Consider the following 26,444-nt stretch of genomic DNA (forward strand, 5'->3'; position numbering starts at 1 on the left):
TAGTATTGTAGCTGAGGACTGAAAAAACAGGCTTGGATGTGGGGACACTGTTAAACAGGACAGTTAGACTTCTGAAGAGCACTGAGAGTAAAAACAATGGGTTCAGCAATATCCCCTTTTGTAAAATATATGGCAAATCTCTACACATGTAAATATGAAAATATTTTGTGAATATATATAGGTATACATGATATGCTGGCATACATGCATATTTGCATATATGAAAATGTGACAATACTTTTTTGAATATATACATGCACCCGTACATATGCACACACTGGCATGCATGCATATTTGCATATATGTAAATATGAAAATATTTATTTGATTACATATACATACATAGGTATATATGCATACACTCTCATGCATGCATATCTGCATATATTTATATATGAAAATATTTATTTGAATATACACATACATAGATATATATGCATATGGCTGCATATGTACATATTTGCATATATACATACATGGAAACACTTATTTGAATATATATATATATATATATATATATGGATATATGCATACACACACATGCGTATTTGCACGTATGTAAATATAAAAATATTGATATTGTGGGAGTACAAAGATAAATGTCACAGAATACATATAAAAATTTAATCCTGGGTATCCTGGATGTACAAAGTGGGAGATTATTAACTTCTTCTTTATAGACTATTGTGTTGTCAATTTTTACAATAAATATGTAAAATTAATTTTATAAATTAAAAAAATTATTAACAAATGTTATTTGATTTCTTACAAATGTATCTTTTCTCCTCTTAATTTTTGGTATATCCCTGAAGTAAGGTTGTTAGATAAAATACAATATGTAATATCTGAGAGGCACTTATATTAAACATTTACTCACTGTTTATCTGAAATTGGAATTCAACTTGGTGTGTTGATTTTTTATTTGCTAAATCTGCAACCTGACACTAATGGAAATATTAAAATGTGGAATTCATGAAATTAATGCGTCTTCTACCCACCTCTATCTGAAGGAAGGTGGTCCCGGCTGGCAGGTTCTCTTCTACGATGACAGTATATGTTGAGTTAGTGAACACGGGACTGTTATCATCAATATCCAACACTTTGATGGCCAGCGTCAGAGTTGAGTGACGCGGGTGAACCGCCCCATCGGTTGCCACAACGACAAGTTCATAGTAGTCCCTGACCTCTCGGTTAAGCTTCACTGCTGTGTAAATACTCCCGTTAGATGTGATGCGAAAGAGATTATTGAAGTTGCCCAGACTGTAGTGCACCTGGCCATTTATTCCTGCATCAGGGTCTGTTGCCTGCATAGAAATTAAAAACAAAGGAATTCACATAGTGTGTTTGTCATGATTTTTTCACATTATACTTTGTTACGCTGCCTTGCTAGAAGGGGTAGTTGATACGTTATGGCGTATTTTTAACTGAATATTCTCTCTAAGGAGAAAATTAAAAAAATAATGATGATGTAATGCAAAAGTCTATAACATGAAAAGAAATATACTATAGTTTCACTAATTTTTCTTCATTCAAAATGACCAGAACATAATGACAACATTATGTTATGACAGAAAACTCATATTACAATAATACTGAATTTTTCCTGGACCACCATTTCTTTAATGATTTTGAATTCAAAAATAAGAAACACATGTCTAGTTTTTAATTAATTTAACATAACCTACTAGATGACAACTTAAGATGCTACATTACTTTTTGTTCAAGCAGTTTATATATTAATTTTCATATATATTTTTTTCAAGCACTATGTACATGATCTCATTTAATCCTCACCGTGTTCTTTTAATTTTTTTTAATATATTTTTTTTAATTTTTTTTAACGTTTATTTATTTTTGAGACAGAGAGAGACAGAGCATGAATGGGGGAGGGGCAGAGAGAGAGGGAGACACAGAATCAGAAGCAGGCTCCAGGCTCTGAGCCATCAGCCCAGAGCCCGACGCGGGGCTCGAACTCACGGACCGTGAGATCATGACCTGAGCTGAAGTCGGACGCTTAACCGACTGAGCCACCCAGGAGCCCCAGTATTTATTTATTTTTGTGACAGAGACAGAGCATGAACAGGGGAGGGGCAGAGAGAGAAGGAGACAGAGAATCTGAAACAGGCTCCATCCAGGCTCTGAGCGGTCAGCACAGAACCCAATGCGGGGCTCGAACCCACGAACCATGAGATCATGACCTGAGCCAAAGTCGGACGCTTAACTGACTGAGCCACCCAGGTGCCCCAATCCTCACCATGTTCTTATGAATAAATATAATTGGTACCATTTTGCAAATGAGAAGACTGTGGCTTATGGAATTTAATGATCTTGCTTAGAGTTACATAAGAAATCAATGTACAGGGCCCCAGTTCTTAGTACAATGTCTCACGTATAAAACTACTTAATAAATACCTGTGGGATTAATGAAGGTTAGAACAAATGAACACATGAAACTAAGATTTAAAATTAAATCTGCCCCCAAATCCAAATGGGAGTATAAGTGTAGTAACTGTAAAGCACCTGCAAAGGACTCTTCTTTGAAATTACAATACAATCTCCAAATGGTAATTGAGAATTATTGATATGATAGTAACATAGTAACCAAAAATTTTAAGTCACATAAAAATCACTTTGCATCAAATAAAATGTGTGAATTTTGAGTAAACATTCTAATAGAGTGTTATGAGAAATAATCTTATCCAAACTCAATTGTGATATAAATTTTAACAGTCACTATCAGCTACTGTGCATTTTGTGTTAAATAGTTGTTATTGTTTTTCTTTTTTTTTAATTTTTTAAATTTTTAAAAATATTTATTTTTGAGACAGAGAGAGACACAGCGTGAGTGAGGGAGAGGCAGACAGAGAGGGAGACACAGAATCCGAAGCTGGCTTCAGGCTCTGAGCTATCAGCACAGAGTCCGACATGGGGCTCAAACCCACGAACCGTGAGATCATGACCTGAGCTGAAGTTGGACGCTTAAGCGACTGAGCTACACAGGTGCCCTCGTGTTACTTTTTTCCAAAGAAACTGGAGTAAATATTAGAAGCCATGAGATGCTATGTAATTGTGCCCCAAACTGTTGCTAAGGAAAGGAAGGAAGACAAGACACTCGACTGCATTAGGAGCTAGGGACACAAATAATCATTTATAGTCCAGAAAGCCTGAATGCAGCAGGATGTGCTTTAACAGTACACATGCAGAGGTACCTCCACTTTTACAAACCCTAGCAAAGCGTCTTGGGGGCATTGCAGAACGCTTCTGTCTTGTCTGAAATGGTGAAGTCCAAGATGTGAAAGCCATGTTTGTAACTTGACATCACAGCAGGATTTGTCCATTTGACTCATCAAACAAAAATTCCCCTGGGAGGTCATTACCTCTCGAGGCTAAACCAGAGAACAGACGGAGGAGGGATTGCAGGAATGCCCAGAGAGGAAGAAACACCATGAACGACCTGAAGAGTTTCCATAGACACATGTTCTTCTACTTTTACTGTGTGCCTAGAACTTGCCATACAAATTATTGACAAATTAGTCAAGCTCGTCACTTAGAGGAAAAACTAAATGACAACACTAATCCCCCTTTGGGGGAAAAACACTTATTTTTTTGTCTGAAATCACTGCGTAAGTAAATAGAAAAATGTAATCCAGTAATATAATATAAATAGGTCTTATTTATTAGCACCAACATTTGTGGAAATTTCAGTGACATTTTGCTATCTGTGGGAATTTTTTTTTAAGTTTATTTATTTGGAAGAGAGAGAGAGCAGTGGAGAGGCAGACAGAGAGGGAAGAGAGAATCCCAAGCAGGCTCTGCACTATCAGTGCAGAGCCTGGTGTGGGGCTCGACCCCACAAACTGAGATCATGACCTGAGCTGAAATCAAGAGTTGGGTGCTTCAATGACTGAGCCACCCAGGCATCCCTGTCTGTGGGAATTCTTAAGATCACAAAAGCAATTGTTTATATAACCAGTACTTTAAATGATCCCTGTTCAAAATATGTTTTTATTCATCCATATAAGGGAAGATGTGTTATAGAATGATTCAATTTGAGTAAAGTGGCTCTGTGTGTGTGTGTGTGTGTGTGTGTATGTGTATTGGGTGTGTGTATGTATTGCTTTATATCCATCGGGCTGCTTGGCTGATACCTCCCAGAATGCCTCATGCATATCTGTGTTAGTTTTCTGTGGCTGCTATAACAAATGACCACAAATTGAGTAGTTTACAAAACACAAGTTTATAATTTTATAGCTTTGTATTTCAGAAGTTCAACACGGGTCTCATCAGGCTAAAATCAAGGCACAGGAAGGGCTGTGATCCTTTCTGGAGGCTGTCGGGGAAGCTCCCTTTCCTCGTTGGAGGTGTTGACAGAATTCAGTTGCTTGAGTTGTAGGATTGAGCTTCCCCACCTAGTTTTCCATTGTCATGTGAGGACAATTCCCAGCTTAGAGTCTACTCATATTCCTTGGCTCATGGCACATCTCCTCCATCTTCAAAGCCAACAATGGAGAGTCAAGTCCCTCTCACTTTTGACTCTCTCCTCCTTCTTCTTCCATCTCAACCTTCTGACCCACTCTCCTGACATCCTCTTCCAGTTTGAAGGGTTTTTACAATTACATTATGACCCACCTGGACAATCCAGAAAAATCTTCCTATCTTGAAATCCTTAACCTTCATCACATCTACAAGGTTCCTTTTGCCATGCAGGGTAACATATTCATATGTGGGACATATTTGGGGGCCATTATTCTGTCTAGCATAGAATCAGAAGCTTAACATGTTCCTGACTGAACTCTCGATTTCTTCTGTTTCCAAATCTTGTTCACCTCCAACAATCGCCATTCAGTAAATGGTCCTCCTACTAACATACTAGGTTATATAAGAAAGAAAGTAGATATTTATGATATCTCCTTCATTTATCTTATCAATTATTCATTCATGCAACAATTTGAGAAAGCAAGTTTAAAACTACGTATGAGGCTCAGTTGCAGGCTGTGATACATGGTATATTAAGTACCAAGGTCCAAGACCTAGTGTCATTTACAAAATAATCCCTGTCTGTCTATAATGTGTTGCTTTCACCCACATATACTATCTCACTCCTAATTACCTTGGTCCTAGCCACCACTGACTACAACTTAGATTACTAAATTACTTCTCTTTTTTTTTTTTATTATTTATTTTTAAGAGAGAGAGAGAGAGAGGCAGGCAAGGGCGAGGGAGACACAGAATCCAAAGCAGCCTCCAGGCTCTGAGCCGTCAGCATAGGCTGGAACTCACAAACCGTGAGATCATGACCTGAGCCCAAATCAAGAGCTGGAAGCTTAACTAACTGAGCCACCCAGGTGCCCCAGCTAAATTACCTCTTAATTCTTTTCTTTTAGTTACATCCCTTCAGAGAGACCTTTTATAGAGGGGAAATAATGACATCAGTCCTCTGCTTAACATCGTTCAATGATTTCCAGTGCTTTGGGCAGTATTCAAATTCACCATCCACGGGCAAGAGGTTCGGTAAAATGCTTTCACTGTGTTCCCTCCAACCCCCAAACTTCTCCAGAAACTTCTGCCACCTCGGCTTCTGCTGTCACTACCCGGCTACCACCTCCTCACACTCATCTTTCACGTGTCAGTGTAAATACCACTCGCTCAAAGCAGTCTTCTCCGATTCCTGAAAAGGAGATTAGACTCTCCCGTCACACAGGCCGAGAGCTCCGAGTACCTGTCGGTTATGCCACTTTGGATAATTTAAATTTATCTCTTTATCAGCGTGCTTACTTGTGTAAGAACTTCTCTCCTTTTTCACAAGGTAAGCCATAAGAGTATGGTCTGGGCTGTTCTGGTTTCACTGAACGCTCAATTCCTAGTACAGCATCTGGCACATTTCATAAATGAATGCTATAGACTAGCACACATAAGTGGGTGTATTCACACTTCTATGTAGTAGTTGGAAGGTTTCTTAGAGTATTTTATTCACTGTACATCTATTGTTCGGGTTTACTTTGATTTTTGCTTTATTATCCTCTGCAATTGTGGGTAAGAATTTGAAACCAAAAACTGTGGAATTATAAGAACTGCATCGAGGACTCTGATCACCTTGGTGAAACCACTGATTCCAGGTCTATGCTGAAAAACAGAATTTTTTAGAAGACCATAGTAGTGTTTTATCACGACGTAAACAAGCACATGATCACAAGTGGATACCTTTGTACTTATAGAATTTTGCAGAATGACAAGGGGGTTATGGAGGCTGAGGTGGCAAATGACTGTTATATAAGGAGAGACTGCTATATTGTGGAAATGCTGATTGGTTTCAGTGTTTCCAGCTTATTTTTTGATGTCATTAACTTTGGTATGTTACTTTTTCTCCCTAGGTCCCAGATCTCTCAACTATAAAATAAAATAAAATATGTGAAGTGGGAGAACAGTTTGAATCTCATTTCCTACCGCAATGCATGTCAGAAATAAAATTCACAAACGTGGCACAGATCGTCATTATAACATGAGTAAGATAGACTATAGCTTTGGAATGATTCTCTCTAAACTAGTTGCAATGCCATTTTTCTGTTCCATTGACTAAGATACATGTAAATTTAAGTAAATTGACATTATTACAGATTTAACCCAACAATTAATATCGGAACAATGCAGACGCAGTACCTACAAGTGACCTGAGAAAGACCTCACCTTTTGATGATAACAACTTCATCTTGATGATGCAAAGAGCTGGTCTAGAGGATCGTTAGGACACTCACCCTGACAAGAGACTGGGATATAAAAGCAAACTTGCATTTCAGAAAGAACCTCCTAATCATGCCTGCTGCATTCCCCAAACTGCTACATTAACCATGTTTTCCCTTGGGAACTTCCTAACGCACATCAGCTCACAGAAGCGCTGGATTAAAAGGTCTTCTTTATTTAGGATTGTTGAATGGGAACCTCCTCCCCCATGCTTCATCTTGTTGAGAGGAAGGACAGGTTAGCAAGACCATGGCCCTGGCTCTGTCTCCTCTCTCACTTGAGAGTGGAGAATGTGGCGGGAAGAATTGGATAACTGTCTCATTTAGGATCTATTTATAAAGATACTCTATGGTTTGCTTGTTTAGCTATGCAAGCTCTTCCCCGACGGATGCCTACAATTCCAGTCTCATCCGTAGAAGACCTGTGTAGGTGAGTTTAGAAGTAGAGGGTTAGTCGTTGATAACTTCAAACCCCGCCAAGTGTTAACAGCAGTTTCCAAAGGAATTTCATCACAGACCCTTTCACACTACTGCTTGTTTAGCAGAATACTTACTAGTATCTTGAGGGGCACACCATTTGTTAACTACTGCTACAGCTCACTGAGCAATGCCAAGAATAAGGCCTCCTTTTAATAATGTGTCCACGGTGCTTTTCATGCAATATTTCTTTGCATGGACTTTTTATTCTCCAGGACGCACTTGAAAATGCCTATTGTGGGGCGCCTGGGTGGCTCAGTCAGTGAAGCGTCCGACTCTTGATCTCAGCTCAGGTCTTGATCTCAGGGTCATGAGTTCAAGCCTTATGTTGGGCTCCATGCCGGGCATGAAACCCTACTTAAAAAAAAAAAAAAAAAAAAACGTATGGGGCGCCTGGGTGGCTTAGTCGGTTGAGCGTCTGACTTCGGCTCAGGTCATGATCTCACAGTCTGTGAGTTCGAGCCCCGCGTCGGGCTCTGTGCTGACTGCTCAGAGCCTGGAGCCTGCTTCAGATTCTGTGTCTCTCTCTCTCTCTCTGCCCCTCCCCTGCTCATGCTCTGTCTCTCTCTGTCTCAAAAATAAATAAAAACATTAAAAAAATTAAAAAATGTCTATCATGATGATGCATCCTCTCAGCCATGTCGAGATTCTTAAAATGGTCTATAGTAAAATAATAAATGGTAGAGAAAACATAAAAATATATATATATATATCTATATATATAAATATATATATACGTATATATATGTATACACATATATATACGTATATATATGTGTATACATATATATACACACACATCTATATATACATATATACACATATATATGTATATATATATATATGCTTTCAGCAGGCCAATGGGAGGCTTTTCCAAATGGCTGAAATTGATAGAAAAGGCCAAGGGGAGAGAATGAAATATCAGGTTGCAGGCCTGGCTTTGATAAAGGAACTCCAGGTGTGAGTTTTCCTTATGCTACACTCATGGCATGTTAGAATGGATTTTAAGGGGGAAAAGTAAGAGGAGGCAAAGACAGAGGGGAAGTCTGTGTTCAAATAAACAGATTTGGGAAACTGAGACGAAAGAGAAGGTAATATGTTTTATGACTTCGTAATTCCTCCCATGTCATCACTGTTTTAAGTGAACAAAGTGACGCTCTGGAGGGATATACCTAAGGCACCAGATTTAGAAATGCCAAGCAATAGAGAGGTAGCCTCTCTCTATTCAACATGTTGAGCAAACTCTGGAGAGCAGTCAAGACGCCTGGGCATGGTTTACTCCAACCCACATTTTCAGCCTCGTCTCACTCTTCACTCTCCTGTACAAGCTCTACACACAGGTCAAATCAAGTCTCCACCTTTCCCTAGGACTCAGTATATACTTTTTGACATTTTCTTCAAGGCTTGCCACGATGATCCCTCATTCACTTCTGAAACTCCAAACATCCATCCATTATTCAAATCCCGGGGTTCCGGTTGTACCACCTCTAGGAAAATGCCCAGCATTTGGAGGTCATGTCAGGAATCAGAATTCCATGGTCAACAAAAGCCTCTTTGTATCACTTTTGGTTTACACTCTTTTCCCAAAACCATGGGTCCTTTCAGAAGGAACCTGTCTCACGACCCTCCATGTATCGGATTTTTCCAAAATATAGCCATCTGTATCCTAAAGTGAGATGATTTCTGGAGAGGAAATATCCAAACACCTATTCAACAGGTGGGTCAAAAATAAATGTTAGGGAGGGCATCCTCATAATAGGGTTTCAAAGTTCGAAGCCAGCTGAAGTATGAAATTTGACTAATATGTTCAACGTCAAGTGTGCCCTCCTGCACGCACGTGTGCACGCACACACACACACACGCGCGCGCACACACACGCGCGCACACACACACACACACACACACGTTTTGACCCAGTTCACCACAACTTAATTCCCTGAGTGCCCAGCTTCCAAGAAAGGATGTGCATTTGATGCTCAGGGAATAAAAGGCTGTAATATTCTTTAGGAAAATACTCCAAAAATGTTACGGAAACCGACTCACACCTAATAGAGACAAAGGAACTGGAATGTTTGCAAAATGCTATTTCCTTCCTTTTCCGTCTCCTAATTAATAGAGGAGCATAAAAAAGGTCCTTTAAGTTAGGTGACATGGGCTGGCAAAGCAAGGTGGTTCCATTTATTTACTATTACAGATGAGTATGTAGATGTTAGACAAGATAACCGAACATAAAATCCCTTATTATCAGCAGTTTGTCAGGAAGTTTGCACTGATGTTTAATATCTAGCCAAGGAGCTCAGTGTGTGATGCTATAATGAAACCATTTATCTTCCCAGAAATCAATTAAAAGTTAATTAAAATTGTTAATAAGAAAAATCACACATCTCTTCTTCCTTGTACTACATCAAAGCGATAAACAGGAATAGCTGCAACTTTATAATCATCTGTCCACGGCTAACGCATTTTGTAATATACACCTTCCTATGGGGTCTGATTTGCGGCTACTATGTGAATGCCTATTGTTGAGAAATTGGCTGATAGTCTGAGGTCAAATAAAGACCTCACTGGAAAAAACTTTGAATATTTACTAGAAAAAATTCTGGAAAATCCTTAATCATTAGGATTGAAGTTAGAGTATATTAACGACAACCAAGTAATTCTGTAAGAAAGAAATCAGATGATGTATAAGGGCATTTATTGAAATAAAACTTATTGACTGTTGAACGCCATTTTATAGCATACTACTTAAAAAAGGAGCTGGAGAATGTATTTCTTACACATTATATTCATCCCATTCCCCCCCCCCCCATTATCTTTTTAGAGTGGCCAACCATGCATTATTTCACATCAATAGAAGTAGAAACCATTCGTGGGATACTTACATGGGGGGCCTACCAACTCTATAGAGACCTGCCTTTTAGATGGGTGGAAGCTACTGAGACAAAGCCTTGGGGAACAGTCCGATATCTACAACCTCTTCCATTGAGAAGTCTCTGGAGAGATTACTTGTGAGTTCTTTCAGTGCTTAATTCTGATTTAGAGTATGTTTTACAATCATACCCACCCCGATTAATGTTTAGATATAAAATGATTTCTGTTTCTTCCCACAAAAATCAAACACATAAGAAGAATTCTGAGGACAGAGAGAAACTGCAGCTATCAGACAGGTGTGAACCCCCACGCGGCACCTGGTTAGCCCGGTGTGAAGGCCGGACATAGCTGAGTTCTACTTTTTGCTTGCCTTTTACAGCAACTTGAGAGTCTGTGCATCTCACCTACACATGGGGAACAGAAGCTGTGAGCGGGGAGGTCGGAAGGAGCAGTTGGGCAATGTACCCTTCATGACATTACTAACGGAAATACATTTTTACAATTGTCTAGTAACTTCAAAATACATAAAATAGTGGCTGTCTTTATTTCTTTAAAGAAGCTGAGTGATATCAAGGTCTGTGATTATGAGTGTGTAAGGAGAGAAGGGAGTGAGTGAGTAAAGGTGCCAGCAAATTTTTCCTCTCTCCACAGATGCCTTACGTTCCTCACTGAGCCATGGCAGAGACCGCCTGGCCAGAGAGCAGCAAGTGTGTGTGACCTCAAATCACCAAAAACATACCGGAGTGAAAATGTTTTTCATCAACTAGTAAATACTTGAATATTTGATATTTAATACTTAATGCCTAGGAATCTAGAAAACGCATATGTAAACATGTGATTTCTTACAGGCTTTAGCTCTAGGTTAGAAGCCAAAGCTTCCCCATATCCACCCATGGCTTTGGGGGAGACGGTCACTCTCAGCTCCCATCCTTCATCCGTGAAATGATGGTGAGGAGGAGGAAGGGGAGGAGGAGGAGGCGGTGGCACCTAGGGGGCTCAGGTGGTTAAGCATCTGACTCTTGATTTTGGCTCAGATCATGACCTCACAGTTCAGGGGTTCAGGGTCCACATGTGACTCTGTGCTGACAGCGTGGAGCTTGCTCGGGATTCTCTCTCCCTCTCTCTCTGCCCCTTCCAAGCTCATGCACTCTCTGTCTCTCTCTCAAAATAAATAAATAAACATGAAAAAAATTTTAAAAAGATTATGATGATGATGAATATTTATCTCACTGTCTCTCATGGGAATTGAACACACTTGCAGCATGCTTAGGGCTGTATAAGTAATCAACGAAAAATAATGTGTTTATTGTTATGGGTTTTTCATTATCTACTTAGAAACTGTATTTTGAAAAAAGCTCAACTCCGTCCTAAAGTTCTTACAGAATATTTTTGGGTAAAATAAATCAGCCTATTGTTATTTGGCTCATTTATACATTTCATTTTCCTTAGGATCATGTTTAATTTGGTACACTGAGTCTATTATTCTATTAACATTGTTGTTCTCAACATTTTTTTCCTGATAACTTGTTGTCTGTAGTGATCAAATAATTCATACATGAAAGATCATCAAGCCTGTCAACACAGTGTTTTTAGTGTAATAAACACAAATAGAAGAAAACTTACATGATAAATAGCAGAAAAGAAAGGGCACTTTAGATATTATAAGAAACAATGGTGAACATTTAAGGCCTTTGATGCATAAATTAAGGTTGTATTGACACATGATAAAGGAATTTCTATGAAGAAATGTGTCTGATGATTTTATGGATACATACTGAGAAATGTTTTGCTATGTCTGGCATGAGAAAAGTCAGTTGCATGTTTGAAAAAATCAAAAAGACATTCCATTGGAAAGTAGAAGAGAAAAAAATGGTAACTTTCAGTTGCATTTGACAATTCGAAAGTAATTTCACCACAGATTGGGAAACAAATGCACACCTCAATGGGTGAATGGTCATAACCTTCTCATAAGTTGTGAGGCTTTAAAATCGTTATGGAAGGAGCTGAAAGGGCTTGAAGCATTATTTCACACTGACCATTTTCTTACTTGCTATTACTACAGGCCATCCTTCCAAATCTGAAAAGATAAATTCTACCCAGAGAAATCAGTAAATAGTATTTTCCCACATAAAAGATTTGACAGCTGCCCATATTTTTCTCCAAACCGATGTCTTTTTTAGTGTTTTTAAATTCTTTCCATTCCAGCACAGAGCACACCTCAATTTAAGGGATCTGGGATGTCTTCCCTGGTCCCCCAAGTCAAGACAGGGGTCTTCCACTGAGATCGCGTGCCATTCTGTGTCTATTTAGCTCTAGGACATAAGGCAATTCCCTGATTATCTCCTACACTACACATGACACAATCTGAGGACATGAGAAACGGTTGATCGTAGCTGCCCTTCGAATGCTTATTCTTCGTAAGTGGTCAATGAATATTAGCTGAATAAATGTTGAATAGAGGACTTCTTTTTATCAAGCAACATGTGCCTTCCTTCAGTGTTTTGTTGAATCTACCAAGAGTCAAAGCAATTATGACCAGTTACAGAATACATCATATTTCACCTGAATACTCAGGGTCTTGTTCTAACCTTTCTGCACTGATCTCCCGCAGCTCACCCTTTGATATCAACTCGTTTTAGTCAACCTGGTTTATTTATTCTATCAGTCAGCTTTCAAACAATTCTGACACTCAGCGGTGTGCCACCATTGATGCTTATTTCTCATGCAGCATCGGTCCTAAACACCCCACACCTCTGTCCCGATTGTCTCCAGTCTGGGAAGGAGGCTGAAGGAGCAGCCTCTATGGGAACACGCCCCTCCTGAGACCAAGGGAAAGATAAGAGACGAGATAATCAAGCCGATGTCTCCCTGTGCTTGGCTCGGAAGGGGAACACACCATCAACGCTCCCTCTCCATTGGTTAAGACTAGCCTTGTATGACCACAGTTGATGCCATGCTGGGGAGGGGGGGATGGCATGCTCACACTGTGTGGGAGAGCAGAAACCTGCAAACAGTAACACATCGTCCTTGAAACACACACCAGCCTCTCTCACTTTCCCTGATCATTTTCTGCTTTTGAATCCTATCTAATTCTTCAAAACCCACCTCCAGCCTCACTCAAACTCTTCCTGGGAAGCCTTTCCACCCAACCTTCTGAACCCTTTTGCATTTGGCCCAAACCACTTTCTGTTTTTTATTGATGAATGTTGTGCGATCAAACACTAGGTGTCAAAGTCATCGCTCACCCACCTGTTCCGTGACGGGAGAATGGGAGGCACCATAAGGGAAAGGACTCTGGACTCTAGCAGGGGAAGGTGTGAGTGGTGTGGACCTGGGGCACGGATGCAATGAGGAGGAGAAGTAAGAAAGACAGATAACGAAGCAAATGGAAATAAACCGTCTTTCTCAAGTTGGGTGGTATTTACTGCAAATGACCAGAGTGTTGAAGTAAGCAAGCCAGTTCAGGGAGTTACAGCATAGCCTAAAGTTCTCTTAGTAATGGAATGTAAATTAACTCCAGGTGAATAAAAAGTAAGCATTAGGAAGAAGCATGTAGCCCTGTACGGAAAATTCTAAATGTTCATTTGTCACAAAACGGTAAACACCCAGGGATTAGGACTCTTAGGGAAAAGAGTTTTCATCTGGTTCATTTTTTTTTTAACATTTATCTATTTTTGAGAGACAGCAGAGAGAGGCAGAGTATGAGCAGGGGAGGGGCAGAGAGAGAGGAAGACACAGAATCTGAAGCAGGCTGCAGGCTCCGAGCTGTCAGCCCAGAGTCCAACGCGGGGCTTGAACTCAACAAAATGTGATATCATGACCTGAGTCGAAGTCAGGCGCTCAACAGACTGAGCCACCCAGGCACCCCTCGTCTGGTTCATTTTCAAACAACAGGTACACAAACTCATGTTTCATATTCATTAATGTCTTTCTGTATTTCTATAGCAAGGTTGTAGAGGCCAAGGGCAGGCCACCCCAGATGGGCCACTTGGGCATATTGATTACTTTAAATAATAGTTACCTAAGAAATAGGGTGCAAGGGCCCTTAGACCCTCCTCTGTCCCCATGAATGCAGGGGCAAATCTCCCATATGAAAAATACCCCCTGTACTAGAATTAAACAGACATCCTTATCACCAGCAATATGAACTTTAAAGCCAAGAAAGCTGTAAAACAAGCCTTGTTCCTTTTTTAAAACTAATCTGCTACCTCAGCCTAAATTTGCTTAGGATTCCCTACTAATTAAAGCTCCCAAACACCCATTGTCCTCATTCTGTCCATTCTTTACGAATTTATTGTCTCTTCATGCAAAAAGCATACAAACTGCCCACTTTGGTCATTTCATTATTGGGCCTCTGCACATGTAATAAAACATTGCTTTTTTCTCCTGTTAAAATGTCTTATGTACATTCAACTCTTACCCCAGCTGGAAGACCTTGAAGGGGAGAGGCCATTCTGTTTCCTTCTGTACAGGGTATTTAACCTTTCTCGAATATTCCCCATTATCCTGGAGTGGGACAGGGAAACCTCGGGGACTCAGCCCATGATTTCGTATTTACCCCTATTTCTATGCATCTGGTAATTCTGGGGTGTATTCCACCATCTTGTGTGATGGTGGAAATGTATATAATGGGATCAGATTTTGTCTCCTCAGCCTCCTACTTTTATTCCCCCATCAGCTTCATCTCTCTGTGGACAAACATGTTCCGGGCCCTACCCTGAGATGTGCTCTACCAAACCTCTTGATTCCATCAGGAGTCCTTCCTCGACTTCCCGACCAACCTCCCACAGCCGGGGCTCCTGAGACTCACTCTGCACACCCTCACGGAGGGCCCAACTGCCCCTCCACGAAATCTCACCACCGCAGGGACACTGGCTATCTGTTTGTGTCATAGATGCATCTGTCTCCTATTCGTAACAAGAGTACTTTCTGTGTGTGTGTCTCGAGAACTGACTTTTGCCATTTTGGGGGTGCTGTACCCCTGTTGAGAATGAATGCTCTAATCAAGAGAAAGGCCTCTGTAAATTCCTAAAATAGCATCAATAAACATTTTCATGCGAGTATTGTTCTTTGAGTGCCCATCACAATGGCATCACTTTCTAAGACATTTCCCTAAACTGGTATGTAGCATAAATCTTTTAGGGCATCTCTGGAGTTGAGGTCAGTAGATACTGCTTCCTGAGTAAGGACATAAGAGAAAAATACCACCACCATGGATCGCATTTCATATAATAATCTGCTTGGCCCAGGCATTTCTGTTTTTGTTTGTGTTTGTCTTGTCTGTCAAGTTCTGACACAAAGTATTGTTTTCCTTTCCTTTTTGAAAAGCATGTTAAATAATTTCCTCTATGCTTATTGAGGATGTAAAAGTTTGCTTCTCAGATGTCTTTGTGATCCTGTCCATGAATCCCAAGTTTCAATTTTATTTTTATATGGCATTCTTTTGTATTAAATGTAAAGATGCCCGTGCATTTCCCCAAAGAGCCAAGAATAATCTCTCCCCTAAGTGCTGCCCTTCTGTCTGTCACAGAGTTTTCTCTTGTTAGCGTACGATCCGCTTGGATCAGTGCTGGAAGAAAATCAGAACAGGAAACTGGGGGAAAAAAAACAATGTTGCAGCTAGGTTGGATTCTCTGTGAAATTCTCCATAATTGCATTTTCTGGAGAATATTCAAGTATTATATTATCAGATGCATAGTGAAGGCAAAAGAAATAAAAATGCCTGTGGCCAATATGATACCCATCTAATGAGAGAAAAATATCGCCTAATCCCCAAGTACTCTGAAAATGCCTTTTACTAGGTATAAGCACACATTCCTAAAGAACAACTGTTAAATGAAAAGGGCTTTCTCCATTTCATATACATTTGTCACCATCGTATCATAGTCACCTCCCCTGAGAATATCACTGGAGTAGAACCCGATCTAGGTTCTGATCCTGTGGCCTTATTTTATCATCTGTCATTATTTGGGTGAGTCCTACAATTTAGCAATTTCAGTGACGCTTCATTTCCCGAAGCTGGGATGTCACCAAACTGGCAGAGTGAGAAATATATATCTTATGTTCATTCCTTCTCCAAGAATGAGTGGAAGTAACCGAAGACTGCATTTTCTACAGTCTTGTCTATCACATTCACTTAGAGTAAGAATGAGCTAGAAGGAATAACCCATCTTTTCTTACTTACTCTTGTTAATGTGCAGATGAACGAGTAAAGATGTGCAAAGTGGAGAACTGCCTTTTGGAGGAGAAATGCTGAATTCACATTCTGCTGTGCCTTCCTTTCCCAGCCACCTTCCTTCCATTGTCACCTTCGGAGCACAGCCCTGGAAGCTCCTCATGGTAGAAACAGTCCGGAACTATTTTAGAATGATTACCCCCCCCAGTGGGCATTGTGCAAATTGCGATTTCCTTTAGTTTGGGTGTAAACTGGTATTGGAGTTCACTTTAATATTAGAAATATTTATAGATTTTTTAAAGTTACAAATGTATAAATGACTAAGATATTTACTCAACATTCTTGGGTTTTGTTTGTTTTTTTGGTCAAATGAGAGAATATATGCCCAAGTGAAGATTTTAAAAATAGGGGAAAATTTTTGGACATGCATTCTTTTATTGTTAACATATTCTCAATAAGAACAGCTTAAGATCACTTGTTCAGGCAGAAAATTTTCCTGAGAATAATGGGATTTATTTGGTGAAATTATGTTGATGGCAAACAATGGTCTAGTCATAGGGTGCCTGGGTGTCTCAGTTGGTTGAGTGTCCGAATTTGACTCAGGTCATGATCTCGTAGTTTGTGGGTTCGAGCCCTGTGCCAGGCTCTGTGCTGACAGCTCAGAGCCTGAAGCCTGCTTCAGATTCTGTGTCTCCCTCTCTCTCTGCCTCTCCCCCACTCACACTCTTTCTTTCAAAAACAAACATAAAAAAAAGACTCAATTTAAAAACCATGATCTAGTCACTATAATTAAGTGATACAAAAGCACTGACGTCTGGCATAAAAAATAGATAAAAATTGGAAGTTAAAATAAAGTATACTGTTCTGTAAAGCTGAAACTCTATAACCTGTCTACCAATCTTTGCAGATAATAAAGCAGAAAGTTATTGACTTATTTCAAATGTGGAGCCTGAAGAATCTAAATGGAGACTGAAGGTACCGTCCAACATGACAAGTCTGAACCACTTTGATTTGGTTTGCACAGAGGAAGCATTACTCTTGCTACTTTCATAAAGACTGATCGCTTTTGACAGAAATCTGTCTGTGCGGACTTGGATGAGTCGGATACTGAGGAGTCATAAAAACATTAGAGAAGACTGTAGGCTCACAGGAGCTCCTCATAAAAATGTTCAGATAGAGGGAATGAGACAGTGAAAAAGAGACTGTATTCGCTATATATCCACACGGTGAATTATGACACCCACAGGGAATATTTCCAGCCCAGGTTTCAGAATCCCAATGAACTAATCCTTCTGAGACATCATAAACTAAATAGTGAGAAAACAAGCCAAAGAAATATTGCCTGTTTTTATTTATTTATTTTGTAGTCTGAATCCAGATTAAAAAAAAAAGAGAGAGAGAGAGAGAGAGAGAGAGAGAGAGAGCCTCCCGTCTTTGATTCTTATATGACTTGAGGAAAAACGTTTATATAAGGATCATTGTCTACACATTGTGTTCCCTATGAAGCACCGAGATGTAAATTAGTTGCAAGTGGTTTACTGGGGTTACCTTCATGATCAATGCATGTAAAGATCAGAGGAAGAAAGCGGGATTGAATTGAGGGAGAAATCCAACTAGTCTGCAGGGCCAGTGACAGAGCTGGCCAAGTGCAGAAGAGGTCTGGGATTAGAATTTCCTGTTGGGGTCACTCTCAATGGCCCAATGGCCAGGTCTTTACATGTGGCCACCGGTCAGGATGTGGGCTACACTGAGAAGGGTGTGACTTTGGGCAAGGCAGCTCTCTGCAGCTGAGGTAATCCTTGAAGCAGCTGGCTGCGGAAAGATGTCTGCCTCCATCACTCCCAGAAGATACAACATTCCATCCTTCCTGGAAGGGGCACTGGATGGTGCATCTCTGCATCCAGTATGAGCCTCTTTCTGTATTGCCTTTTTATTAGATTACAGACTCCTTGTTTAACGGGATATAATGAATCCACACACACACACACACACACACACACACACACACACACACACACACGTGTGCACACACACACACACACGGCTAGAATCATTACAATATCACTCATTCATTGTATTCAAATGAAATACTCATCTACAGAACTACAGTATGGCCTCAACGTTACAAAAGCCTTATGGCTTGATGGCTCTGACCTAAGCTAATAATGGTCTACACCTATCCCCACTGCCAGAGACGTAACTCATATTTTATTTTTGAATCTAATTTTCACATAATAGTGAACATCCTAGCTATGGTGAATTTTACATCTTTTCTATGTTTTTAGTCCTTACAAACACCCAGCAAGACAGTTACTAGTGATCACATTTTACGAACAAGAAGATTGCAGAAAAGCTAAGAGATGTGTTCAGGTGTCTACAGCTAGCCAATGAGAGAACTTGAATTTGAATTTAGGACATAACTATGCCATTTATTTATGAACTTTCTTAAAGAGGGGGGCTGTTAGTGTAGCATATCATTATGAATTATTCCACCTTAATTTAGATCGGACCCCAGAGAAAGACATTAAGAGGACCTGGAAACAATTCAGAATTCACTCTGAAAGACTTATTTTAATTTTGGAAACGAAGAGCCATATCACAGAAACCCACACCTTGAAAATTATTATTATACAGCATCTCGGGACTTTCATGGATTCAGTTTGAAAGATAAAAACCTCCCTTTGCAGAACATTGCCGGCGATCTCCTCACATTCATCCTTACCCTGCTGCCAGCTCATTGGAGGTGATACCAGGACTGCCCCCCCCCCAAAAAAAAAACAAAAACAAAAACAAACAAACACACACCACTTTTAGCAAAGTCAATGCACGTCATACTGTGAAATCCTGCGACATCCAGTATACAGTGTACTCAGGGCTATCTGCTTTCACTGACAATGCTGAGAGCTGGAGGTAATCATTTCAAAATACGCCAATAAATCATCCAACATCTGCCCCTGTCGTCACCACCCTCCTCTTGCTGAAACTGAGAAGAACCCTCACCAAGTTATGCAGTTCTGTCTGACATTTCCAGGGGCTATGCCCTGGGGACTGTGTTGTGTCTCTTTTCAGAATCTTCCACATCACTATTTCCTGAGTCTATCCCCATCAGCCTTCAAACCTGATGAAGAGTTTATCATTACAAAAAACAAACAAACAAAAAACAAAATTAAAAGAATAATCAGTTCCTATAATGTCTGTCATCTTACTGCAATCCATTCACATCCCAGGCTTCTGGGAGAAAAGGGCAACATACATTATCTCCATTGCTGTACTCTTGCCTTAATGAGCTATTTATGAGTTATTTATTCAGTCATGCTAAAATTTCTTTTTCTCCCCCTGTTTTAGTGTTTGCATCTTCTTCTATTTGGAGTGGTCTTCTCAGTAATCTACTGATCCTTCAGATCTGAGCTAACCAGCTCCCTTCACAGGTGCTCTCAGTATATAGGACTCTCTATGTAGAGGAGGGTCCCAATTATACACATTCGGAGTATGTCTATCCTCCCTCAGTGGGCTCACAACAACTTTTACTTTTGTATCCGATGGTGTGTTTATATCCATAACATCTCACACTTCACTGGCCTGTGAGGTCCATGGGGACAGACACCCTTCCATTGGTCCTGGCATTGTGCTCCATACATAATGGACACTTCATAAATATTCATTCAAGGAATGGATAAATGACATATAAAGAGGATCACAGCCATCCAACTAAACTAGAAAAGATATTGATGCAACCTGTATTAAACAGAAAAACATACTGATAACATGCTATCATTTCCTCCTTTATAATGAGACACTCAAACTCTTCCAAAGGAGGCAGAGCAAAATATTATGTAGCCTACACTCAGAAACACTTGTGAATGTTGTCTTGGTGCTGGGTGAGCAATGATATTCTGATCAGGAGAGTCTTGTACCCCCTGGATTTTTATCTTAGAATAGTGCATTTAAAAGAATACCAAACTTTTGGCCTGAAAAGTTCACCTTTTTACTCCCAGTTGTGTTACTCATTAGTTATGTTACAGTTAACTCTCACTCACTTCTATCAGAGATGCCATGACAGTAAAGTGGGAAAATATTTAGGTCTTTAAGTGCTCTATAAACATTCCCTGCCACAAATCCTTGTTTGCAATTAATCTTTCTGAAAGACAACCCTTAACCCAATTTATGGGGGTTAAAATTGTTATATTACTCTTTGTTCTTAATATTAGAACTGTTACCTTAATCATTCATTTTACCAACATGTATTAAATATATAGTATTTGACAAATGCCACGCTTGGTGTTAAATACACAGAAGCATAAGATATGTTACCCACTACTGGTTACTTAATTACTCTCAAAGATGCCAAATTTACTTATTTAAGTAAATAAGTAAAGATGCAAAGCAAAGATGCCAAAGGTTACTTATTTAAACAATAAAACTAAAATACAAAGTATTATGTCAAATCTTTGCTGAATTGTTACTAAATGTGTCCTGTGAATAAAGGTGGATATTGAATGCAGATATTAAGGAAGTGCTACATGCCAATTAGACATAATTATGTAGATGAATGCACATGTACGTAGTAATTTAGATACTTGTATTGTACCTTCCAGTTTAAAAGCTGCTTTTGTGTTCATTATCTCAATCATCACATCAAACCTGTAAGAGAGTTATTAGGATCACCTTCATTTTACAGAAAATTGATTTTGTAAGAAATTAAATAAGTTAGCAATTTGTATAGCTATTAAGTAACGGAACAGAAACTCCAACCCAAATTTTCCACTATAACACTTTGTTTTTTCCTAGTATATCAGTTTTCATCATCCTCACTTTCTCTCCTGCTCTGTTCATTCTCATCCCACACTAATCTATATTATCACGCCATGCTAATCTATATAATAATTAATATACTAAAGAGTGCACAATACCATTCCATACATGCCTTAAATCCTACTGCTCATGCAAATCAGCTCAGATTACCTAAAAGTGATTTCACTGAAAACTGATAGAAGCTTGAAAAAAATATATAAACTTTGCTTAACTGATAAGATCGTGAACACTAGTCTCAGATATAAACTAAAATCAATCTTCATCTGGGTCAAAAAGAAAACAATTGGATCTAAAATAACCCAAGATACTCTTATTCCTTGTCTTAGTTGATTTTATATGAGTAGATACTTTATAAAAGCATGGCCTGTCAGCATGTATGACAAGGCTCAGAGAGATAATGGAAAAACATGACCCTTAGACTGACGGTCACATCTCAAATCTGGATTTTGAATTCTACATAAAATTGTCGGTGATCCACATACGTCTACCCAGTTACAACGGCAGAGTTCCTAAGAGCTGAGTGTGCCAATATATGGAGATTTGGATGCAGTTATTTGCTCTAAAACTTAAGCAATATTCTGTTGTTGCAGATCACTTTTACCTAGGCCTTTTGGCATTTCATATGTATCAAAATAAGCAAGAAATCTATTTTAAGAGGCTTTGAGGTAAAGGTGCACACTTTAATACTAAACGTGGTTTGAAATCGGAAAGCTTAGGTTTGAGTATACGGCAGGAGGAATAAACACCAAAGGGAAAAGGGTGCCTGGGTGGCTCAGGCGGTTGAGCATCTGACTTTTGATTTCGGCTCAGGTCATGATCTCAGGGTTCGTGGGTTTGAGCCTTGCATTGGGCTCTGTGCTGGCAGGGCGAAGCCTGCATGGGATTCTCTCTCTGTCCCTCTCTCTCTCTCTGCCCTTCCCCGCTCGTTCTGTCTTGCTCTCTCATAAAATAAATAAACTTAAAAAAACAAACAAACAAACAAAAAAACACTGGAAGGATCGAGACCAGGGAACTCTTTTCACTCTTCAAGGAAGCACATTATAAACAATGAACATTTTCTCATTGGAGTACTTCTCTGAAATATGGTTTTGTGAAGACACAGAACAATGTTATTTTTATCAAATGAAATGAACAGACATAAATTTAAACATGCATTTATAGGATCATTTAAATGCTGAGAACTGAAACAGATTACTTTTCTGTGATGCACAGCACTTTGCACACACTGGTCTCTGCATTTTCACTTCACATCGCACATAATTATTTGCCCTTGTAAATAATAGCAATTATTTGCTATCTAATGTAAACCCTAAAAGGGTAGAGAACGTACTTTGTTCCCATTTATGCTTTAGTGTACAACTTGGTTTCCATCCCAGTAAATATTAATTTAATTTTTTTGAGCAGTGTTATTTTTCCCACTCCTATATCAGACAGAATATATCAGTGCATAAAAATACAAAATAATTATGTGTGAATTTGATTGGATTCCATCATACATGGTTTCATTCATTCATTTATCCCACATATTCAGTGTTAAATGTGTGCTGTACAGCATTTCAGTGGTTAAGACACAAGAAAAAATGTTTCCCAGATGACAGCACAGTGAACCTCAAACCAGACAAGACTCTGAGGGTAAGCAGCAGGCTTCTTAGGTCATCAGTGATGGGTACAACACTGCCAGCCACTTTTATGAAGGCATGAATGATGTGCTTTTGAAACGTATGGATGATACCGAGCCTAGCAAAATGGTTCATGCCACGGACGGCTGGATCAAGATTGAAATAATCTCACGTTAGGTCTCATAATCCGAGTGTACAAAACGCACTGATGCTACCCTTACTACGATCGCACCAGCTCTCAGCGTTCTGATTATGGTTGGGGGACTGCAGATTCTCTGCTTCAAGCCTTGGTGACCCTACAAACTAGACCTACGCTTTCCATTTTGTAGACAAGGAAACTTAGTTTCAGGTAGATTAGATTGTTTGCCCCAAGCCCCAGAGTTGCTAAGTGATATAGGTAGAATTCGATATAGGTAGACTGTCGAATGCAAAGCGCTCTTATCCAGTATTTTAGGCTGCCTCCAATTAAGATAAATACAAACTCTTGAGGGTTTCACAGCTTGATGCAACTGATTCCGCCACCTGCCAGTTACCCGATTGTGGGAAATGATTCACCTCTTGGAGTCTACAGGTATAGAGATAATATTAGCACCTGCTGCATCAGATTTTGCAAGTATTGAATAAGGTAGCCCAGAGAAAGCGCTTGGACCAGTATCTGGCATGTTGTAATCAATATATATATTAGTTAATGATGGTGATATTCTTAAACTTTTTAAAATGTTTATTTTTGAGAGAGACAGAGTGCAAGTGGGGTGGGGGGAGAGAGAGAGAGAGAGACAGACAGACAGACAGACAGATTCTGAAGCAGGTTCCAGGCTCTGAGCTGTCCCAACAGAGCCTGATGTGGGGCTCAAACCCACGAACTATGGGACAAAGCTGAAGTCGGATGCTTAACTGTCTGAGCCACCCAGGTGCCCCTAAAAATGTTTTGCAATAAATGTGTTATAACAAATACAGCTGAATGCCCACAGATGTCTGTGGAATCTAGACAGTCTCTCAAAAACCCATTTGGCACTCATCCATTGCCATGTGTTTATATCCAATAAATCCTAACAAAGTCCAAGATACTCTTTTTGCTTCTTATTTCAAAAGGAATTTGGCTGACAGGAAGCCAAATACAAGAAGAAAAGAAAGTTGTGGAAGTTAGGATGTTATTGTTCTAGAATATTTTCTCTGGATATTTTTATCTATAATATTTCTTTAGAGTAAAAATGGGAAGCACCAAGTGTCGATGTTAAGTCTGTGAGAGGTTTTATGCACTTGTAAATTACCCTTGCACTCATGGGAGGTGTGATTTCCAACTGAGTGACAAAGAGAAAAACCAGAAAAGTAAACTTGCTTAGAACAGTCAACTAAGGGGCACCTGGGTGGCTCAGTTGGTTGGGCGTCCAATTTCGGCTCAGGTCATGATCTCGCGGTCCAGGAGTTCAAGCCCCGCGACAGGCTCTGCGCTGACAGCTCAGAGCCTGGAGCCTGTTTCAGATTCTGTGTCCCCCTCTCTCTCTCTGACCCTCCACCATTCATGCTCTGTCTCTCCGTCTCAAAAATAAATAAACGTTAAAATAAAGAACAGTCAACTAAATTTATGTGACCAATTATACTGTGTTGAACTGTGTTAATTCATTAATCTCTTCATTTCTTATGATGTCCTTTCAATGCTCTAACATTGACTTTCAGCATCTTCTGGACCAAGACTACCCTTAATTGATGTTTTCTAGGTGTGCATAGTTCCACCTGAAATACACATCCCATTACTTAGAGGAAATTAGGCTCAAATAATTCGAGACTTCAGAGGGGAAGGTAGGTATTCTTGTCTTTTTTGGAATCTTTTAAATAAAAAATTGATTTGAAAGGACAAAGGAAAACTGCTCATTCTGGCATTTCTATCATTTCTATTGTTTTCCAGTATTCTGCGTTATTATCAATTGCAGTTACCATTCTGAGCATGAGATCTCTGGAACTCACTCATCTTTTAACTGAAAATTTGCATCCTTTGACCAACATCTCCCCATTCCCCCAACCTCCAGTGCCCAGGCGAACATGATTCTACTCTCTACCTCCATGAGTTCGACTTTTTTAGATTCTATATACGTGTGAAATCATGCCATATTCGTCTGTGTGGTTTATTTTGTGTAGTGTAATGTCCTCCAAGTTCATCCACATTGTTAACAAACGTCAGGATTTTGTCCGCTTTTAAGGCTGATAATATGTCTTTGTACACAAATACCACCATTTTTTTTCTCCATTCATGGGTCAATGAACATCTAATGTTGTTTGCGTACCTTGGATATTATGAATAATGCTTCACTGAACATGGCAGTGCAGATATCCCTTAAAGATGCTGGTTTTGTTTCATTTCTATTTTAATTTCCTATCTACCCCTCTTCAGCCAAGTCTTCCCCTCTGTGCCTCCCCCATTCCTCCTACCAGCAGTAAGCACTATTCAAGATAAAGTCCTGCAAAGCGGGAAGTGTTTAGCACCAAGACACTCAATGAATAACTCAATTAAATGAGAGTGAAGTACTTCATAAATAACCAATTTTGGGTAATTGCATGTTATTATTCTGTGTTTAATTTTTATCTACAATGAAATGGTAAGAAGTATCTGGTGTTGATGCATTTCTCTAAATATGCTTTTAGTAATCCCATGATTCTGCTGGTATCCCTTACCTGTACTATTTTTTCCTATTTATTATGTTTCTTTTATTTCCCATGGAGTCTTGACTATATAACTAAATGATAAGGGAAGTCAAAGAAAGAGAAGTGGATAACACCCTAATGCATAGTTTTAGGTACAAAAATAATAGCCAGGTGGTAAACATCACAGTCAATTCTGGGCTTTGGAAGAAGAAGAGTAAATTCTTCTCTAAAGGGACATAAATTTGAAGATTGTTGGGCTACATGATATGGCATTTTGTCCTTAATATCCTGGGAGCTCACTAGTGACTATTTTGAATTTCTTATAAAATTTAAATTACTGTGGAATGAACCTAATGAGCTCAATAACATTATTATCAGATGCCATTCTATTTACTTTTATCAAAAATAATAAAAAAAAATTGCCCTTCATGTGTCTTTTTAAAAAAATTTTTTAGTGTTTATTTATTTTTGAGAGAGAGACAGAGACAGAGAGTGTGAGCAGGGGAGGGGCAGAGACAGAGGGAGACAGAGAATCTGAAACAGGCTCCAGGCTCTGAGCTGTTAGCACAGAGCACGACATGGGGCTCAAACTGACAAACTCATGAGATCATGACCTGAGCTGAAGTCGGACACTTAATCGACTGAGCTACCCAGGTGCCCCCTCCCCCACCACTTCATGTGTCTTATTAAATATCAAAAGTGAGCTACACATCATTTGGGGGAATCCTTTCAAAATGTATACATTTTGAAAAGTGATGTATATATCACTTAATATATGTATACATATATATAACATTGTATACTTTAAATATCTTACAATTTTATTTGTTATTCATGTCTTACTAAGGCTGAAAAAAAGAGTGAGTTGCACAAAGAACCCACAGCCTGCTTACAGTATGAACATCTAAACTATTATCTCTTGAACGATTTGGTGAATTTGTTCATTGTACATAAGTTCTGTTTTTTAAAAATAAACTTCCTTAGATACTTTATGGTAATTTGTATTTTAAAAATTTTTGTAAAAATTTCTTTGTATTACTCATAAATATCAGGTTAGAGAGTTTTTGCAAAAAAAATAATTAATTTATTAATTATTTTTCTTTTCAAAATTAA

The 26,444-nt window shown here is 39.2% G+C and overlaps 1 protein-coding gene across 6 annotated transcripts in view; it reads right to left on the reverse strand.

Moving 5' to 3' along the window:
- The window catches only part of PCDH15 (protocadherin related 15), a 1,703,323-nt gene that overhangs the window by 198,245 nt on the left and 1,478,634 nt on the right, over positions 1-26,444 (reverse strand). For all 6 annotated transcript variants that reach the window (XM_078434112.2, XM_078434113.2, XM_078434110.2 and 3 more), the window contains one exon: positions 999-1,304. In XM_078434112.2, the coding sequence (XP_078290238.2) occupies positions 999-1,304 (306 nt within the window). The remainder of the gene's footprint in view (positions 1-998; positions 1,305-26,444) is intronic.

This window comes from Panthera onca, chromosome D2 (genome assembly GCF_046562875.1).
Source record: "Panthera onca isolate mPanOnc1 chromosome D2, mPanOnc1 haplotype 2, whole genome shotgun sequence".
Taxonomy (NCBI): Eukaryota; Metazoa; Chordata; class Mammalia; order Carnivora; family Felidae; genus Panthera; species Panthera onca.